At 42.2% G+C, this 14,103-nt stretch overlaps 1 protein-coding gene across 1 annotated transcript in view; it reads left to right on the forward strand.

Moving 5' to 3' along the window:
* LOC130297299 (polycystin-1-like) overlaps nucleotides 1-14,103 on the forward strand; it is a 396,912-nt gene that overhangs the window by 228,949 nt on the left and 153,860 nt on the right. The window contains exons 24-29 of the mRNA XM_056549607.1: nucleotides 6,530-6,686; nucleotides 6,781-6,915; nucleotides 7,239-7,380; nucleotides 10,033-10,587; nucleotides 11,568-11,727; nucleotides 12,018-12,270. Of these exons, the coding sequence (XP_056405582.1) occupies nucleotides 6,530-6,686; nucleotides 6,781-6,915; nucleotides 7,239-7,380; nucleotides 10,033-10,587; nucleotides 11,568-11,727; nucleotides 12,018-12,270 (1,402 nt within the window). The remainder of the gene's footprint in view (nucleotides 1-6,529; nucleotides 6,687-6,780; nucleotides 6,916-7,238; nucleotides 7,381-10,032; nucleotides 10,588-11,567; nucleotides 11,728-12,017; nucleotides 12,271-14,103) is intronic.

Raw genomic sequence — 14,103 nt, forward strand, 5'->3', positions numbered from 1 at the left:
CAATGAATAGGTCATAACTATAAAGACATTACATTTATCTATTGCCCCTTGTTACTGTGTTTACATAATAGAGCTTAGTAAGAACTTTAACCTTTGAGCTTCAGATGCCGAATTATAATTCTTTTTAACATGCTTCTATTACCTCCCTGTGGTGCTTTGGTGCATTTTCATGCATAGGCCCTACATCTGGAAGCACTGTGGTGCAAGTCTTTTTATTGTACTCTTGTCTCCATATGGCCATAAATAATATGTCTTAAGTCACATGGTCTCCAGGTAATAAAAGTATATTACACAGTATTATAACTTGGCATCATGGACTGAAGAAAATATAACACTGGAATGCCCCTTTAAGCTGGAAGTGCCAGCACTCCGTGTTATGTAGGGTAATACTGGCACTTCCTGCTTTAAAAAAAATCTTTATTCAGCTATTAAACTGTCTGTATCAATTATGTAGAGAAGGTATCCAAACTATATAAAAATATAAATTTAAAAAGGTGGGCAAAAGGGATTGTGAAGAGGCCTTTCAAAGAAATGGGAATACAGTGGACCCTCAACTTACAATGGCCTCAGGTTACAATATTTTCAACATACAATGGTCTTTTCTGGACAATTGCACTTGTAACTTGAAACTATACGTAGCATACAATGCTCCGGACAGTCCAAATCTGCGGCCTGTGTCAATGGCTGGAAAAGCTGACCAATCAGAATGGGTAGAGATGAGCGAAATCGAATACTACTATTTACCTGTTGATCTGTCAAGGGCCTAGATACTGTGAAAGTCCAGGCAAAAGTAATCACCGGCTGGTGTTTTACTCAAAAAAATTTTTAAGCGTACTGAAGCACATTTTTCTGCCCTCATAAGTGCATAACACATACATACAGCTAAGTGGTATACTATTTTGTTCCTGATAAAGTCTTAAGAGCTTAGTTACTGTAAAAGGTCAGCCAAAAGTACACACCTGCTGCTGTTCTAGACAAATACTGTTTTAAGCGTAGTGAAGCATATTGTACTCCCCTCATATACGCAATAAGTATGTCAGGCAGAGAAGTGCCAGGACCTGCACAGACGAGTGGCAGAGGCCTAAATTCATCAGACGCAGGAAGAGGTCGCAGTAGACTAGGGGCGAGTGGCTGCAGGAGTCGCAGCGAGAGGCCTGATCTCCCGGTATCAGCTAGCGGTCGTGTCTCTACAAGCAACCCATCTGTCGTCATCGATTGGTTAACATGGTAATCCACTTCATCACAAGTGACATCGGTGGGTTCAACAGTCGGTGGGTTCCTCAGACACAACCCTCAGTTGGCATGGCCCGGGAGCAGTCCCTGCCCTCCCTTTGCCTCTGTCCTATTGCCTCTGTCCTCTCCTACAGAAGTATCTTATGCTGTGGGTTCAGCTCCACTATTCACTGAGGACGATCTAATAGAGGACAGTCAGCAGCTACTGCCCAGCCAAGAAATGGAGGAGACATCTGCAGCTTCCTCCGCTAGGCGGGCAAGTAGTGATGAGGAGAGTGACGTGGGAGGTGGTGTTTCCAGCGTTCAGGGTCCTGAAGCAGACACTGTTGAGGAGCCTAAGGAGGACCTCAGTGACATGCAGACACAACTCTATGATGTTGAAGCTGATTGCACTTGGGAGCCGGGTACAGAAGAGGCTTCATCATTATCAGGAGAAGAAAGTTGCAGGTTGCCTGTGAGGCAGCAGCTGAGCCAGCAAGGTGGTAGTATGGTGGCAGAAGTGGAAAATCTGTCACCAAACATGCCCAGGGGAGACCACTTGCTTCATGGCAGCCTACCTTCCCGGGAGGTAGTGGAACAGGGGTTCCTGGAGACCGCGGCAGTAGCAGTCAGTGCGGACTGTTGGTGGGAAAACCAGCTACTTGGCGGTGTGGCAGTTTTTCATCAAGCATCCGGAAGAGGTTAACATAGCCACATGCCAGATGTGTCAGCAGAAGGTAAAAGGTGGCCAGGGTCCCAATGTTGGCACCACGGTTTTGCGTCAACATATGCTGCACCACCATAAAGCGGCCTGGGAGAACTTTGGCTCCGTTGTCGACATCCAGCCTGCTGCATCACCCAGTGGCATGCCGTTCACTCTTTCAACCAGCCAAGGCTCCACCACCTTAGCCGAAGGGAGCTGTGTGTCATACACTCCGTCTGTCGCTCCAGATGCTCCTGCTCCTCCTACTTTTAGTCAGTCATTCTGCCAGCAATCCATCGGCGAAGACATGTCCAAGAGACAACAGTATGCGCCCACTCCTCCAACGGTGCAGAAGCTGAATGTGCTCCTGTCCAAGTTGCTGGTGCTGCAGTCCCACACTTTTCAAGTGATGAACTCTGCACCTTTCAGAGAACTGATGGCTTGTGCCGAGCTGAGGTGGAGAGTCCCAAGCCGTCATTTCTTTGTGAAGAAGGCAGTACCAGCCCTGCACAATTTTGTGAAAGAGAAGGTGGGCCAGTCCTTGAGCAGTGTGTACCAAAATGCACGGTAGTGCCGACGTCTGGAGCTGTAACTATGGTCAGGAACAATATATGTCCTTTACGGCCCACTGGGTTAATGTGGTTCCTGCACAGCCACAACAGCAACTTGGACAGGTCATGCTGCTTCCTCCTCCACGCTCTCAGGCCAACCGTATCTTCAGCCTTCACTGCACGGACAAGTCTCAGTGCCCCTTCAGCATACCATGTGTGCAGGGCACGGTGGTGTCACACTATTCTTCACATGGTTTGCCTTGACGAACGGAGTCACACAGGAGAGGAACTGATAAAAGTAACTCATAAAGAAATCAGAGCATGGCTTGCTCCACAAAAACTGAAAATGGGAACCATGGGGACCGACGACGGGAAGAACATTGTCTGCGCTGCGACAAGGAAGGCTGAGCCATGCACCTTGAACACACATGTTCAATCTGGTTGTCAAAGCGGTTCCTGAAGTGTTCCCCCCATTTTCAAGACATCCTAACAATGGGAAGGAAACTTTGCATGCACTTCAGCCACTCGTACATCGCAAAGCCCACCCTCCTTGAGCTGCAGCGTCAGAACGGTATCCCCCAACATAGTCTGATTTGCGACGTTGCCACGTGGAATTCCACCCTCCGTATGTTGGACCGACTATGCAAACAGAGAAAAGCCATCACCGATTTATTGATGATCCAAGCAGATAGGGGTGCTCCCCTGTAACTTCAATGTCAACCAGTGGCAGCTCATACATGACACCTGCCGTTTGCTCAGGCCCTTTGAGGAAGCCACGTTATAAATCAGTCGCTAGGATTATGGGATGAACTATGTCATTCCACTGCTTCATTTCCTACAACACTTGTTGGAAATGATGGCTGGTCAGGGCACTGGAGACGTGGCGCCTACATCTCATGGCCACATGAGCCCTGTGGGGGCTGAACTGGAGGAGGAGGGACACAGTGGAGCACAGTTTAAGTTTTCGCGAAATGGGCGGTTTTTCTAGTCATTTGACAGGAAAAGAGGAGCATGAGCAGCCAGTGGAGCTAGAGGTTTATAAGGAAGGCGAGACAAAGGACCCAGACACACCGTGTCAGTATGCAGTGAAGATGGAGGCAGGGAGTCCCTCTGAGTCACTTGCACAAATGGCACGATGCATGCTCACTTGCTTGCGTAGTGATTGCCGAATTGTCCCCATTCGGAAGCAGGATGAATTCTGGCTCTCCACCTTATTGGACCCTCTCTACCGCTACAAAATGGGGGCCTTTTTTACACCCACTGGGAGGGAGGAAAAACTGACCTCCTACAGAGACATACTACATAGTCAGTTGGCCGATACCTATCGGTGCCATCGTCCATCCTCTCGCAGGTCTGACTCGGGGGGACCTCTGCACTCACCTTCCACTGCCATGGCTGCTGGGGAGGGGTGGGGTGGCAGGAACAGTACCAGCTCCATCAGCAGCATCCTGAGTCTACAATCGCTGATTAGTACCTTTCTTCACCCGCATAGTGAAGCCAGTCATCATCAGCAGGTAGACCTGGAGCAGGACCTGAACCAGCAGGTGGTGGCATACCTTGACATGCCCATGCCAACACACCTTGAAGATCCACTGGACTTCTGGGAAGCCAAACTTGATTTGTGGCCGCAACTAACAGAGTTTGCCCTGGAAAAGCTGTCCTGCCCGGCCAGTAGTGTGCCATGATAGCGGGTGTTTAGTGCGGCGGGGGCCATAGTCACCCCAAGGAGAACTCGTCTGTCCACGAAAAATATGGAGAGTCTGACTGTTGTGAAGATGAATCAGGCATGGATCAGCCAGGATTTCCACCCACCAATGCCTGATGCAATGACCGTGGTGCCACACCAACACTTCACAAATATGGATAGTGCCAAACAGATTTAAGGCGCTGCTCCTCAGTAACAAACAATCCTCCACATCAGACCTTTTTTCATCCACCTTCATCACTGGAATTATCACAAAAATTCAATGAAACAGCTTGGAGCGATAACAATGAACCATAACTGATTAAATGAAACATTCGCACTTTCACAGTCAAGGCGGTGCTTAGAGGCAGGGGCTGGAACAGGTGGTATCTCACCTGCCGGAGGACCGCCAGCTCGATGCTCACCAGAATGGGTAATCCAAAAATTTAAATAAATTCAAATAAAATAAAATAAAAATTACATAAAAAATCTGCCACATCCAGACACTCTGCAGGAGTGATTCTAATAGTGATGCCTGAAATCTGCATGTCATACTGAATAACAGTGTGTTATGACAAGGCAAAGTGTTCTACACCCCTATTGAGCCTCTTTGTAGGCAAAATAGCCTTTTTTAATAATAGCGATTCGTCACAAATAAATTCAGTCCGAACTGAATATTTTTGGAAAATTCTGCGAATCGGCCAAATTGAATTATTCAGAAATGTGCTCATCTCTAAGGGCGGGTTAACACCACGATTTTTCTATACAGTTTTTGGATACGGTTTAAAAAAAAACAAAAAAACGTATGCAATCGTACGGTAAACCGTGGCCATCGGCTTTCCATTCAAAACCGTATGCACCATATTGTATATGAGTGTCTCCATTTTTCAAACCACACGGTTTTTTACTTTTTTTCGCGACAGAAAACCGTGGCCTACCACGGTTTTTGGTCCGGGTGAAAAACCGTATTAACCCGTATACGTTTTTTTTTTTTTTAACATGGGAGTCAATGGGAACCGTACAGACCTGTACGGTTCCATCCGGTTTTCACCATGCGGTTTTTGACTTTGCACAGTTTTTCTTCTTGGAATTTCAATCAAACAAGTGAAACTTTATTCATAATGGAGTGAAAAGTTCAAAACGTATACGGTTATTTTTCAATGATTTTATACAGATAAAACTTTGTACACACATTTTGATACAGTTTAGACAGATTTTGAGGAATCTGTTTTTTTAATCAAAAACCTGATAAAAAACTGTATTGCAAAAACGTGGTTTGAACCCACCCTAAGAATGGGCATTTCACAGATAAAACACTTGTATTACTGAAGTGTGTGCACTGACTTGCTGTCTGGTAGCACCTCCGTACAGTACAGGGAGGTACTACATGTTCTGTACTACTCTTTACCTGTGCTATAGTTAACTGCTTTAACTGCTCCTTTGGACACACCTTTATTAGGACATTGTGTGTACTGTACAGAACCCTGAAGAAGCTCCTGTCCCCTACATAGACAGTGATTTACAGCTTCTAGCAGCTCTTTCTTAGGCTGAGTTCACACTACGATTTGTAACAACGGTTCCCGTATACGGCTGGGAGGAGGGGGGCAGGGCTTAATCATGGCACCCGCACTCAGCCGTATAGGGGAACCGTATTTAATGCATGTCTATGAGCCGACCGGAGTGAACCGAAGCCTTAGGTCGGCTGCGTTTTCGGCCGTATGCGGTTTCTCGACTGCAGGCAAAAACGTGGTCAACCGCGTTTTTGCCTACAATCGGGAAACCGCATAAGGCCGAAAAAGCAGCCGATCGGAGGCTGCGGTTCACTCCAGTCGGCTCATAGACATGCATTAAATACGGTTCCCCTATACGGCTGAGTGCGGGGGCCGCAATTAAGCCCTGCCCCCCCTCCTCCCAGCCGTATACGGGAACCGTAGTTACAAATCGTAGTGTGAACCAAGCCTTACTTTTATATGTAAGGATTTTCTTCATCATTATTGGTTATTTATTTATTTTTCTTTAATCTTCACTTGTTCCAATTTTTGAACAGCATGTTGGGGCTTTAGAACCAATTACAATGTTTCCATAGAGTTATGGTCTTAACATGCAATAATTTTAACATACAATGATCATCATGGAACCAATTAATATTGTAACTTAAGGGACCACTGTATTACATTGATAAAATATCATTTTGATATTCCTGGCCATTGTCAAGCTCCCTGCTTTCTTTCAATAAATGTAAACAGTCTTGTGTGTATACAGTGGATGACAACAGTCCTGACCATATCCCAGTCACACACATAACAATTTGTAATAATGTTTCAGTTTAAATCAACTGCTAATATTTCGGCCTGCATATTTTAACTTTCTTCTCTGCAGCTCACTGTCAATTGTAGTTCCCTTCTTGTCCCAAGGAGTTTCAATAACACAGTGGTTGAGGAATCACAGTGACGTCATGTTACAGCGCATGCAGGTTGTGGGAGATAGTGCACTGTTGCTTCCGCTTGCCCTGAAAATGATCTTGACAATAAAACTGGTAAGATGCTATGGCTGTGCTTTATAAAACTATTAATACAAGCAGGTAAAACCAAAGATGTTTTTTTGCTAATGTTCTTTGTATCTCTATACAGGACAATAATCTGACAGAAGAGGAGCACAAGTATCATATCTCTATATTTAACAAAGTTACAGATGCTTTGTCTTCATGTAATGTCTCCAGTCTATGGGAAGTAGCAGCTTTCAGTGCAGCTTTGACGCAGAGCCTGGTATGTATACAACTAGCGTATCTTTAATATGACATTCTACATTCATGTAGCCAGTACCGCATATACTGCACTCTTCATAATAAGGGTTTGGTAATTAAGGTGTTGATTCTGATGCTACATTAGGAGTCTAGAACAAATTTTCCCATGATCTTCCTCATCGGAGTTTTTACCTTTTGGGTGACTGCATTGGAAGAAAATAGTTAATGACTAGTTAAGTTAATGTATTTTCTCTACTGTATCAATTGTCACTAATAATGTATATCACTAAATATACAGTAAATCACTAATTATATATATATCACTAATTTTGTATATCACCAAAGGATCCTCGACCTGAGTTGGAAACAGCAGTGCTTCTCAAGGTCCTGAATTTTACTGAGAAAATGATCAATGTGCTGAATGCGGAAACTAACAAAGGCCGGAGATATGAAAATGATATTCAAAAAAATATTCTCATTATACTAGGTAGGAGAAACTGTCACGCAAATCATAATGATGTCATAAGACATAAATGCATTTTAATTGAATATTGATAAACTGTAGGAAGAAAGATTATATTTAGACTCCAGATATTAGATTATGTATGGGTATGTATCTCATTGCATACCTTAGCTATACACAAGTAATTAATATGATATACTATCAGAGTACCTAGCTTTGCTCAGCCTTTTTTTTTTTTTTTTTAAGGAAAAAGAGGAAAAGTAACAGAAACACTCTCCTCATATCTGGTCCTCATATCCTGTCCTCATATACTGCACTAACTATTTTCTACACCTGCCTGCCGGATGGTCAGCATGTTTTAAAGTTCAGGACAATCTCTGCAGACCGAGAGTAATGTGATCAAGAGATGTACTGAATTTCTATAGACTTGCAAATAAGGGTAGGTTAGAGTCGATTTAACTCTACTGAAATTACTGACATTGCATCACTGGGAGGAAGTATAAGAAGGTAAAGGTACAAGCATTGAACAACTACCGAGTGTTTTGTATAAGACGTAGGGGGACATTTATCAAGGTATTTAGAGCCTTTTTTTGTGTACAAAAGTCGCACATGCTCCTAAGCACTCTTTTGTGCGACTTTCGTGAATAAGCAAAAAGTTACAAACAGCCTTACCTAAGCAAATTTCAGTTTTCAAAAATGACCTCAGAACTTGCTTACCAAAGCAACATTGATAAATTAGATATGAGAGTGAGATATGAGGACGGAATATGAGGACAAGATATGAAGTTGACATATGAGTTAGGGATATGAGGATAAGATATGAGGTTGGGATATAAGGACGAGATATAAGGTCAGGATATGAGGATGGGATATGAAGTCAGTATATAAGGACGGAACATGAGGACGGAACATGAGATCGGGATATAAGAAAGAGATATATAAGTTCGGGATATAAGGACGGGAGATGAAGACAAGATGTGAGGTTAGGATATGAGGACGGGATATTAGGTTGAGATATGAGGTCGAAATATGAGGACGGGCATTTGGCTGGCATTGGACTGGCATTTAAGTGAATTTTATGTCAATAAATTCTGCTATTCTAAAGTTGGACTAGGTCTTTCAAGTTTTTGACCTGTAAAATTGTTAACGCTCATGACCAATAGCCATAGTCTATAAGGCTGCTTTGTATTTACTTGACCCCTTAAGGACCACGTTTTTTCATTTTTGCACCACCAATTGTACTTTGTAATGACATGAATCATTTTAGCACAAAATTTACAGCGAAATTTGAAAATAAATATTTATGGGGAAAAATTTGATTAAAAAAATGCCATTTTGTAACTTTTTGGGGCTTTCGATTCCACGCAGTGCACTTTTCAGTAAAAATGACACCATATATTTATTCTGTAGGTCCATACAGTTACAAGGATACCTAATTTATATAGGTTTTATTTCATTTTACTACTTTAAAAAAATTATAACTACATGCACCAAAATTGGCATGTTTAAATTTGGCATCTTCTGAGAAAAGGGGGATGATTCAAACTTTTATTACTAAAGGGGGTTAAAATCACATTTAACTTTTTTTTTACCCTTTTTTTTTGTCCCAATATTACATGCTATTTTAAGATTGCATATACTGATCAATGCTATGCCATAGCATAACATTTATCAGTGTTATCAGTGCTCTGCTGCTCCAGCCTACATGGCAAGTTTGGAGCAATGGAACACTGATCGGACATCGAGGAGGAAGGTAAGTACCCTCCTGTTGTCCTCTCAGCTGTTCGGAATGCCACGATTATACCGCAACAGTTCTGAACAGCACGCTGAGCTAACCGACAAGTGTTTTTTTTTTTCCATTTTAGACGCCACGATCAACTTTGATCGTGGGGTGTAAAGGGTTAATACTGGACAACAGCCTGATCGGCGATGTCCGGTATTAGCTGCAGGTCCTGGTTGCTGATAGCAACCCGGGACCCACCAGGTATGAAGCGTGCTCAGCTACTGAGAACGCTTCACATAACGGGAGCAGACCACGGACATAAATATACGTCCGTGGTCGTTAAGGGGTTAAAGGGGTTATCCACCATAAGGTAATTTTAGTATGTACCTGCAAGACAGTAATGGACATGCATAGGAAGGATCAGTGCTTGTCTTGGGCTAAATGGCTATGTTGCAAGATTACCATAACGTTGAGGCCATCTTTTTGTGAACTGGCTATTTCCTGTTGGAGATGGTTCCCTCAAACTACCAGTCCCATGATTCCTTGTCTGTAAGTGTGAGGTCACTTCTCTCCCTCCCGCACATCAGCTACCCCACCCATTGAAACACACTTGTGATCCTTTCCATGCAACAGACCAGTGTTTTTTGACCAGGATGCCCCCAGCTGTTGCAGAATGATCTCCCTCCTACCCAGCGGTTGCTCGACCCATTGAAGCAAAGACAGGCTCCCTCTGAACACCAGACTAGTGATGTAATGTCTCGTGTCGCTCTGCAATCTGTGAAAATCTGAGACAACAGTCATTTTGTATGTTGTTAAAAACATGTTTCCCTCAAGCTCTTTGTCCAAACGTACATATAGGGTGAACTTTTAGGTGCTTTCATTAGCATAGTAAAGGAGTACAGTATGTTGTGTCAGTCATCTAACATAATTTTTTTTTAATTATTGTATTTCAGGTTGTGTTATTGATGCCTCACATTCTGATGCTCTTTCTCTTTATGCATTTAACCTGACTCGATATTTTACAATAACTTTGTGCAAATTACACATGGCTTTTGAAGAATTGTTATCAATGAATGTTCCTGGAGTTAAAATACAAGCAGTAAAAGTTCATCCTAAGAATATTCTGTGTTCCTCTTCACCCTACTTGGGCCAAAAAGCTAAGCTTCAATCTGTGCCAGATAATTTGTTGGATCACCCTGAACTTATACAACTGTTTATTGAGCTGGACAATGATCATTTATCTGGTGGACTTTTTCCGAACATTTCTATAACTTCTCAGTTGGTGGCTTTAGAATTCATATCACCAAAAGGTGACTTTGTACCGGTAAAAGACCTGCCAGCAGATGCTACCATTCAGTTGAGAATGCCAGTAAAAAAAGAAGTTATTTTAAACCCTATATCAGTCTTCTTGCTTCCCAGAGGTTCAGCCAATTTTACAGTAACTATAGAAGAAAGAACATATAGATCTGCAGGAGTGCATCTGTATATTATGGTCTCTATAATGAACAGTAAGTGAAATATACAATGGGTGTGATACTGCTAAGTCTAATTCTTACTATGAAAGATAAGCTGGCTGAAATTCCAGTATTCTTTATGCTATTGATTTATATTACAATTTCACAATTCAGTTACCAGATCATTAATACTAGAAATGAATGTCTGACTGGCTCTTGCCCCCTGACATGTATAGTGGGATGAAGCTGAACTATTTGGATCATGCTGTGACAGTTTGACTTTGCAGTCCTATTCAGTGAGGACAAGAAAGTAGCATAATATAACTAAAACTTAATTGTAAGGACTTATGGGAATGTTTCGAGAGGGGATGCGGACCAATTCTGAGTGCACTCACTTTTTTAAAGTAAAAATACAAAAAGTTTTTACCTGCAGTTTTGGCAGTTCTCTCAAAAACAGAAAAGGGACTGGTCTTCTTTAATGTTGCCTGTTTCATGCTGCCTAAACCATGGACAGCATGAAACGGATACAGACACTAAAGAATGTCATTGAAATCATAGTTTTAAAAAGCCACCAGTACCTAGAGTAACTAGTTCCCAGTGACTGCTCCCTAGGAGTGCATAGACAGAGACATGTCACTCAAGGCCAGCGGGGTAGAGTGCAGCCATAGGACCACCACCCGTGACTACTTAGCTGGTCCTGGTGGCTTTTTAAGATGCCACAGCTTTTCAGAGCAAACCATAGTGTCTTGTATCTCACTACCTGTATCTGTTTCATGCTTCCTGTGGTTTGGGTAGCATGAAACAGGTGACAGGTTCCCTTTAAGCCAATAAGAGTCAACAAGCATGGCTATAATAAATGTAAACCATCCGCTCTCGCTGTACAGGAATTGTAACTAGGATGGTATCCCATTTCTGCTGATCAGGGATGGAACTGTTTCTTTTATAGTCTCGGGGGAAGTAATGAACCTTATAACTTATTACTAATAAAACCAAGCATGACCTAGCTTTAATAAAGTAATTTTTTTATTGCTTAGTGTTAGATTTGTCTCAGGAAGTGTCTCCAGAGTTGCTAATTTCATACGGACCTGTTTATTCTTCTAATGAAGCTGACACACTGAAGAGTCACATGTTTACATTAACACTGGGACAAAAATTGGAACAAAATCTTAGTCTTCTGCTCCCAAATGTTTGGAGGTATGTACACAAGCTTTATCAGTACTTATAGTATATTATTATTATTTACTAATTTATTTTTATTTTTTTACAAATAACAAGATGTTAGAATTATTGTCTGTTTCTTTTTATATTTGTGATTTACACAATAATGTAGCCAGGAGGGACCCTTGGTGCTGAATGCCAGGGGAATGCACAAAAGCCAATCTGCCTATTTAGTTTGGCTTATTAGATACATGACTAGGGCAGGAAACTCTTCTCCCCATAATATAATAGATGCAACTGTTTTACTTATCTTTTCTGTCTTTCAGTTGGCCTACATCCATGCTTGAGTACCAAGTAGATATCACTAGCCTGCTCTCTATCAGTTCAGTCACGGTGTCAGTTAGCCTCTTTTCGAGCCTCTGTCAGTACTTTCATATGCCAAGCCAGACATGGAGGACTGAAGGAGTGACACCGAGCAATGGTAGCCTACCACATGAGGCTGTTTGCCAAACTAACCACCTTACACTATTTGGAGCCAGTATGTTTGTGCCGCCACATCAGCTAATTTTGCTTCATCCTGTAAGTTTATATTTAAGTTGTAGTCCAAAGTTAAATGCAATCTTGCACACCGCTGCTGTTAATGTGTCACTGTTATTTAAATTAACTCTTGATATGTTGCAGATGTTGCAAGGTAAGATTGCACAGGTTCTCAGTGCTGAGACTACTTCCAGTCAAGTTAAAGTCAGATGGCGTTCATTCCTGGGTTTGGGCACAGTTCGACTAGTTACAGGAGGCAGGCTCTATAGGCTAGAATGCCACGTGCTTCATCGGTCTTTAACTAACAAATGTGTGTGGGGGGGAGGGGTTGTGTTTGGGTGATAATGAGGGGCCTTAACCCCTTCCCTCTTTGGCGATCTTTTATTTTTGCACTTTTGTTTTTTCCTCTTCACCTTCAAAAAATCATAACACTTTAAGTTTTCCACCTAAAAATCCATATGAGGGCTTTTTTTTGTGACAACAATTTTACTTTGTAATACCCTAATTAATTTCACCACAAAATCTACTGCAAAACCATAAAAAACAAAATTTGGGGGCAAAAAAAAAAAAAAAAAAAAAAAAGCCAATTTGTAAATTTTAGCGGCTTCCGTTTCTACGCAGTGCAGTTTTCGGTAAAAATTGCACCTAATATTTCTTCTGTGGGTTCATACGGTCGCAAGGATAGCAAATTTATATAGGTTTGATTTTATTTTACTACATAAAAAAAATAAAAAATTATAACTTCATGCACCAAAATTTATATGTTGAAAAATGTCCTCTTCTGACCCCTAATAACTTTTTTTCCGTATACGGGGCGGTATGAGAGCTAATTTTTTGTGCGGTGATCTGAAGTTTTTATCGGTACCATTTTTGTTTTGATCAATCTTTTTGATCACTTTGTATTTATTTTTTTATGGTATAAAAAGTGCCCAAAAATATGCTATTTTGGACTTTGGAATTTTTTTTACGTGTACGCCGTTGACCGTGTGGTTTAATTAACGATATATTTTTATAGTTCGGCCATTTACGCACGCGACGATATAAAATTTGTTTATTTTTATTTTACACAGTTTTTTTTAAATGGGAAAAGGTTGGTGATTCAAACTCTTATTAGGGGAGGGGTTAAATGATCTTTATTAAAGGAGATGTCCGGTACAGACTATTCCTATTTTATGCTGCCCTGGCTAAAAAAAGAGAAAACAAACTTTCACTTACCTTCCTACATTCCCCCAGAGCTCCGCTACAGCTGATCGATGTCCGGCTTTGGCCAGTGATAGGCTGAAGCGCCGTGTGATGTCTCGGGCTAAGGGAAGTAGGAAGCAGACAGCCCGGCCGACCAATCAGCTGTAGCAGACCTCTGGGGGAATGTAGGAAGGTAAGTGAAAGTTAGTTTTCTCTTTTTTTGCAGCCTTTGCAAAATAGAATAAGAATAGTCCGTACCGGACATCTCCTTTTAACTTTTTCTTTTTACACTTTTTTTTGCAATGTTATAGCTCCCAACATTGCACACATGCAATAGCATGACACTGATCAGTGTTATCACCCCTTGACTGTTCCTGCCTGGATCTTAGGCACGGAGAAGTCATTCAGTGATCGGACAGCGAGGAGGCAGGTAGGGATCCTCTTCGCGTCCTACCAGCTGTACGGGACACCGCAATTTCACCGCGGCGGTTCCGAACAGCACCATTGAGCTAACCGGCATTATTTACTTTCGTTTTAGATTCGGCGATCAAGTTTGATCCCTGCGTCTCAAGAGTTAATGCCAGAAATCAGCCCGATTGGCGATATCCGGCATTAGCCATGGGTCCTGGTTGCTTATAGCAACCGGGGCCCACCGAGTATGATGCGCGCTCACCTGCTCACCTCGCGGTAATG

Source organism: Hyla sarda, chromosome 13 (assembly GCF_029499605.1).
Source record: "Hyla sarda isolate aHylSar1 chromosome 13, aHylSar1.hap1, whole genome shotgun sequence".
Lineage (NCBI taxonomy): Eukaryota > Metazoa > Chordata > Amphibia > Anura > Hylidae > Hyla > Hyla sarda.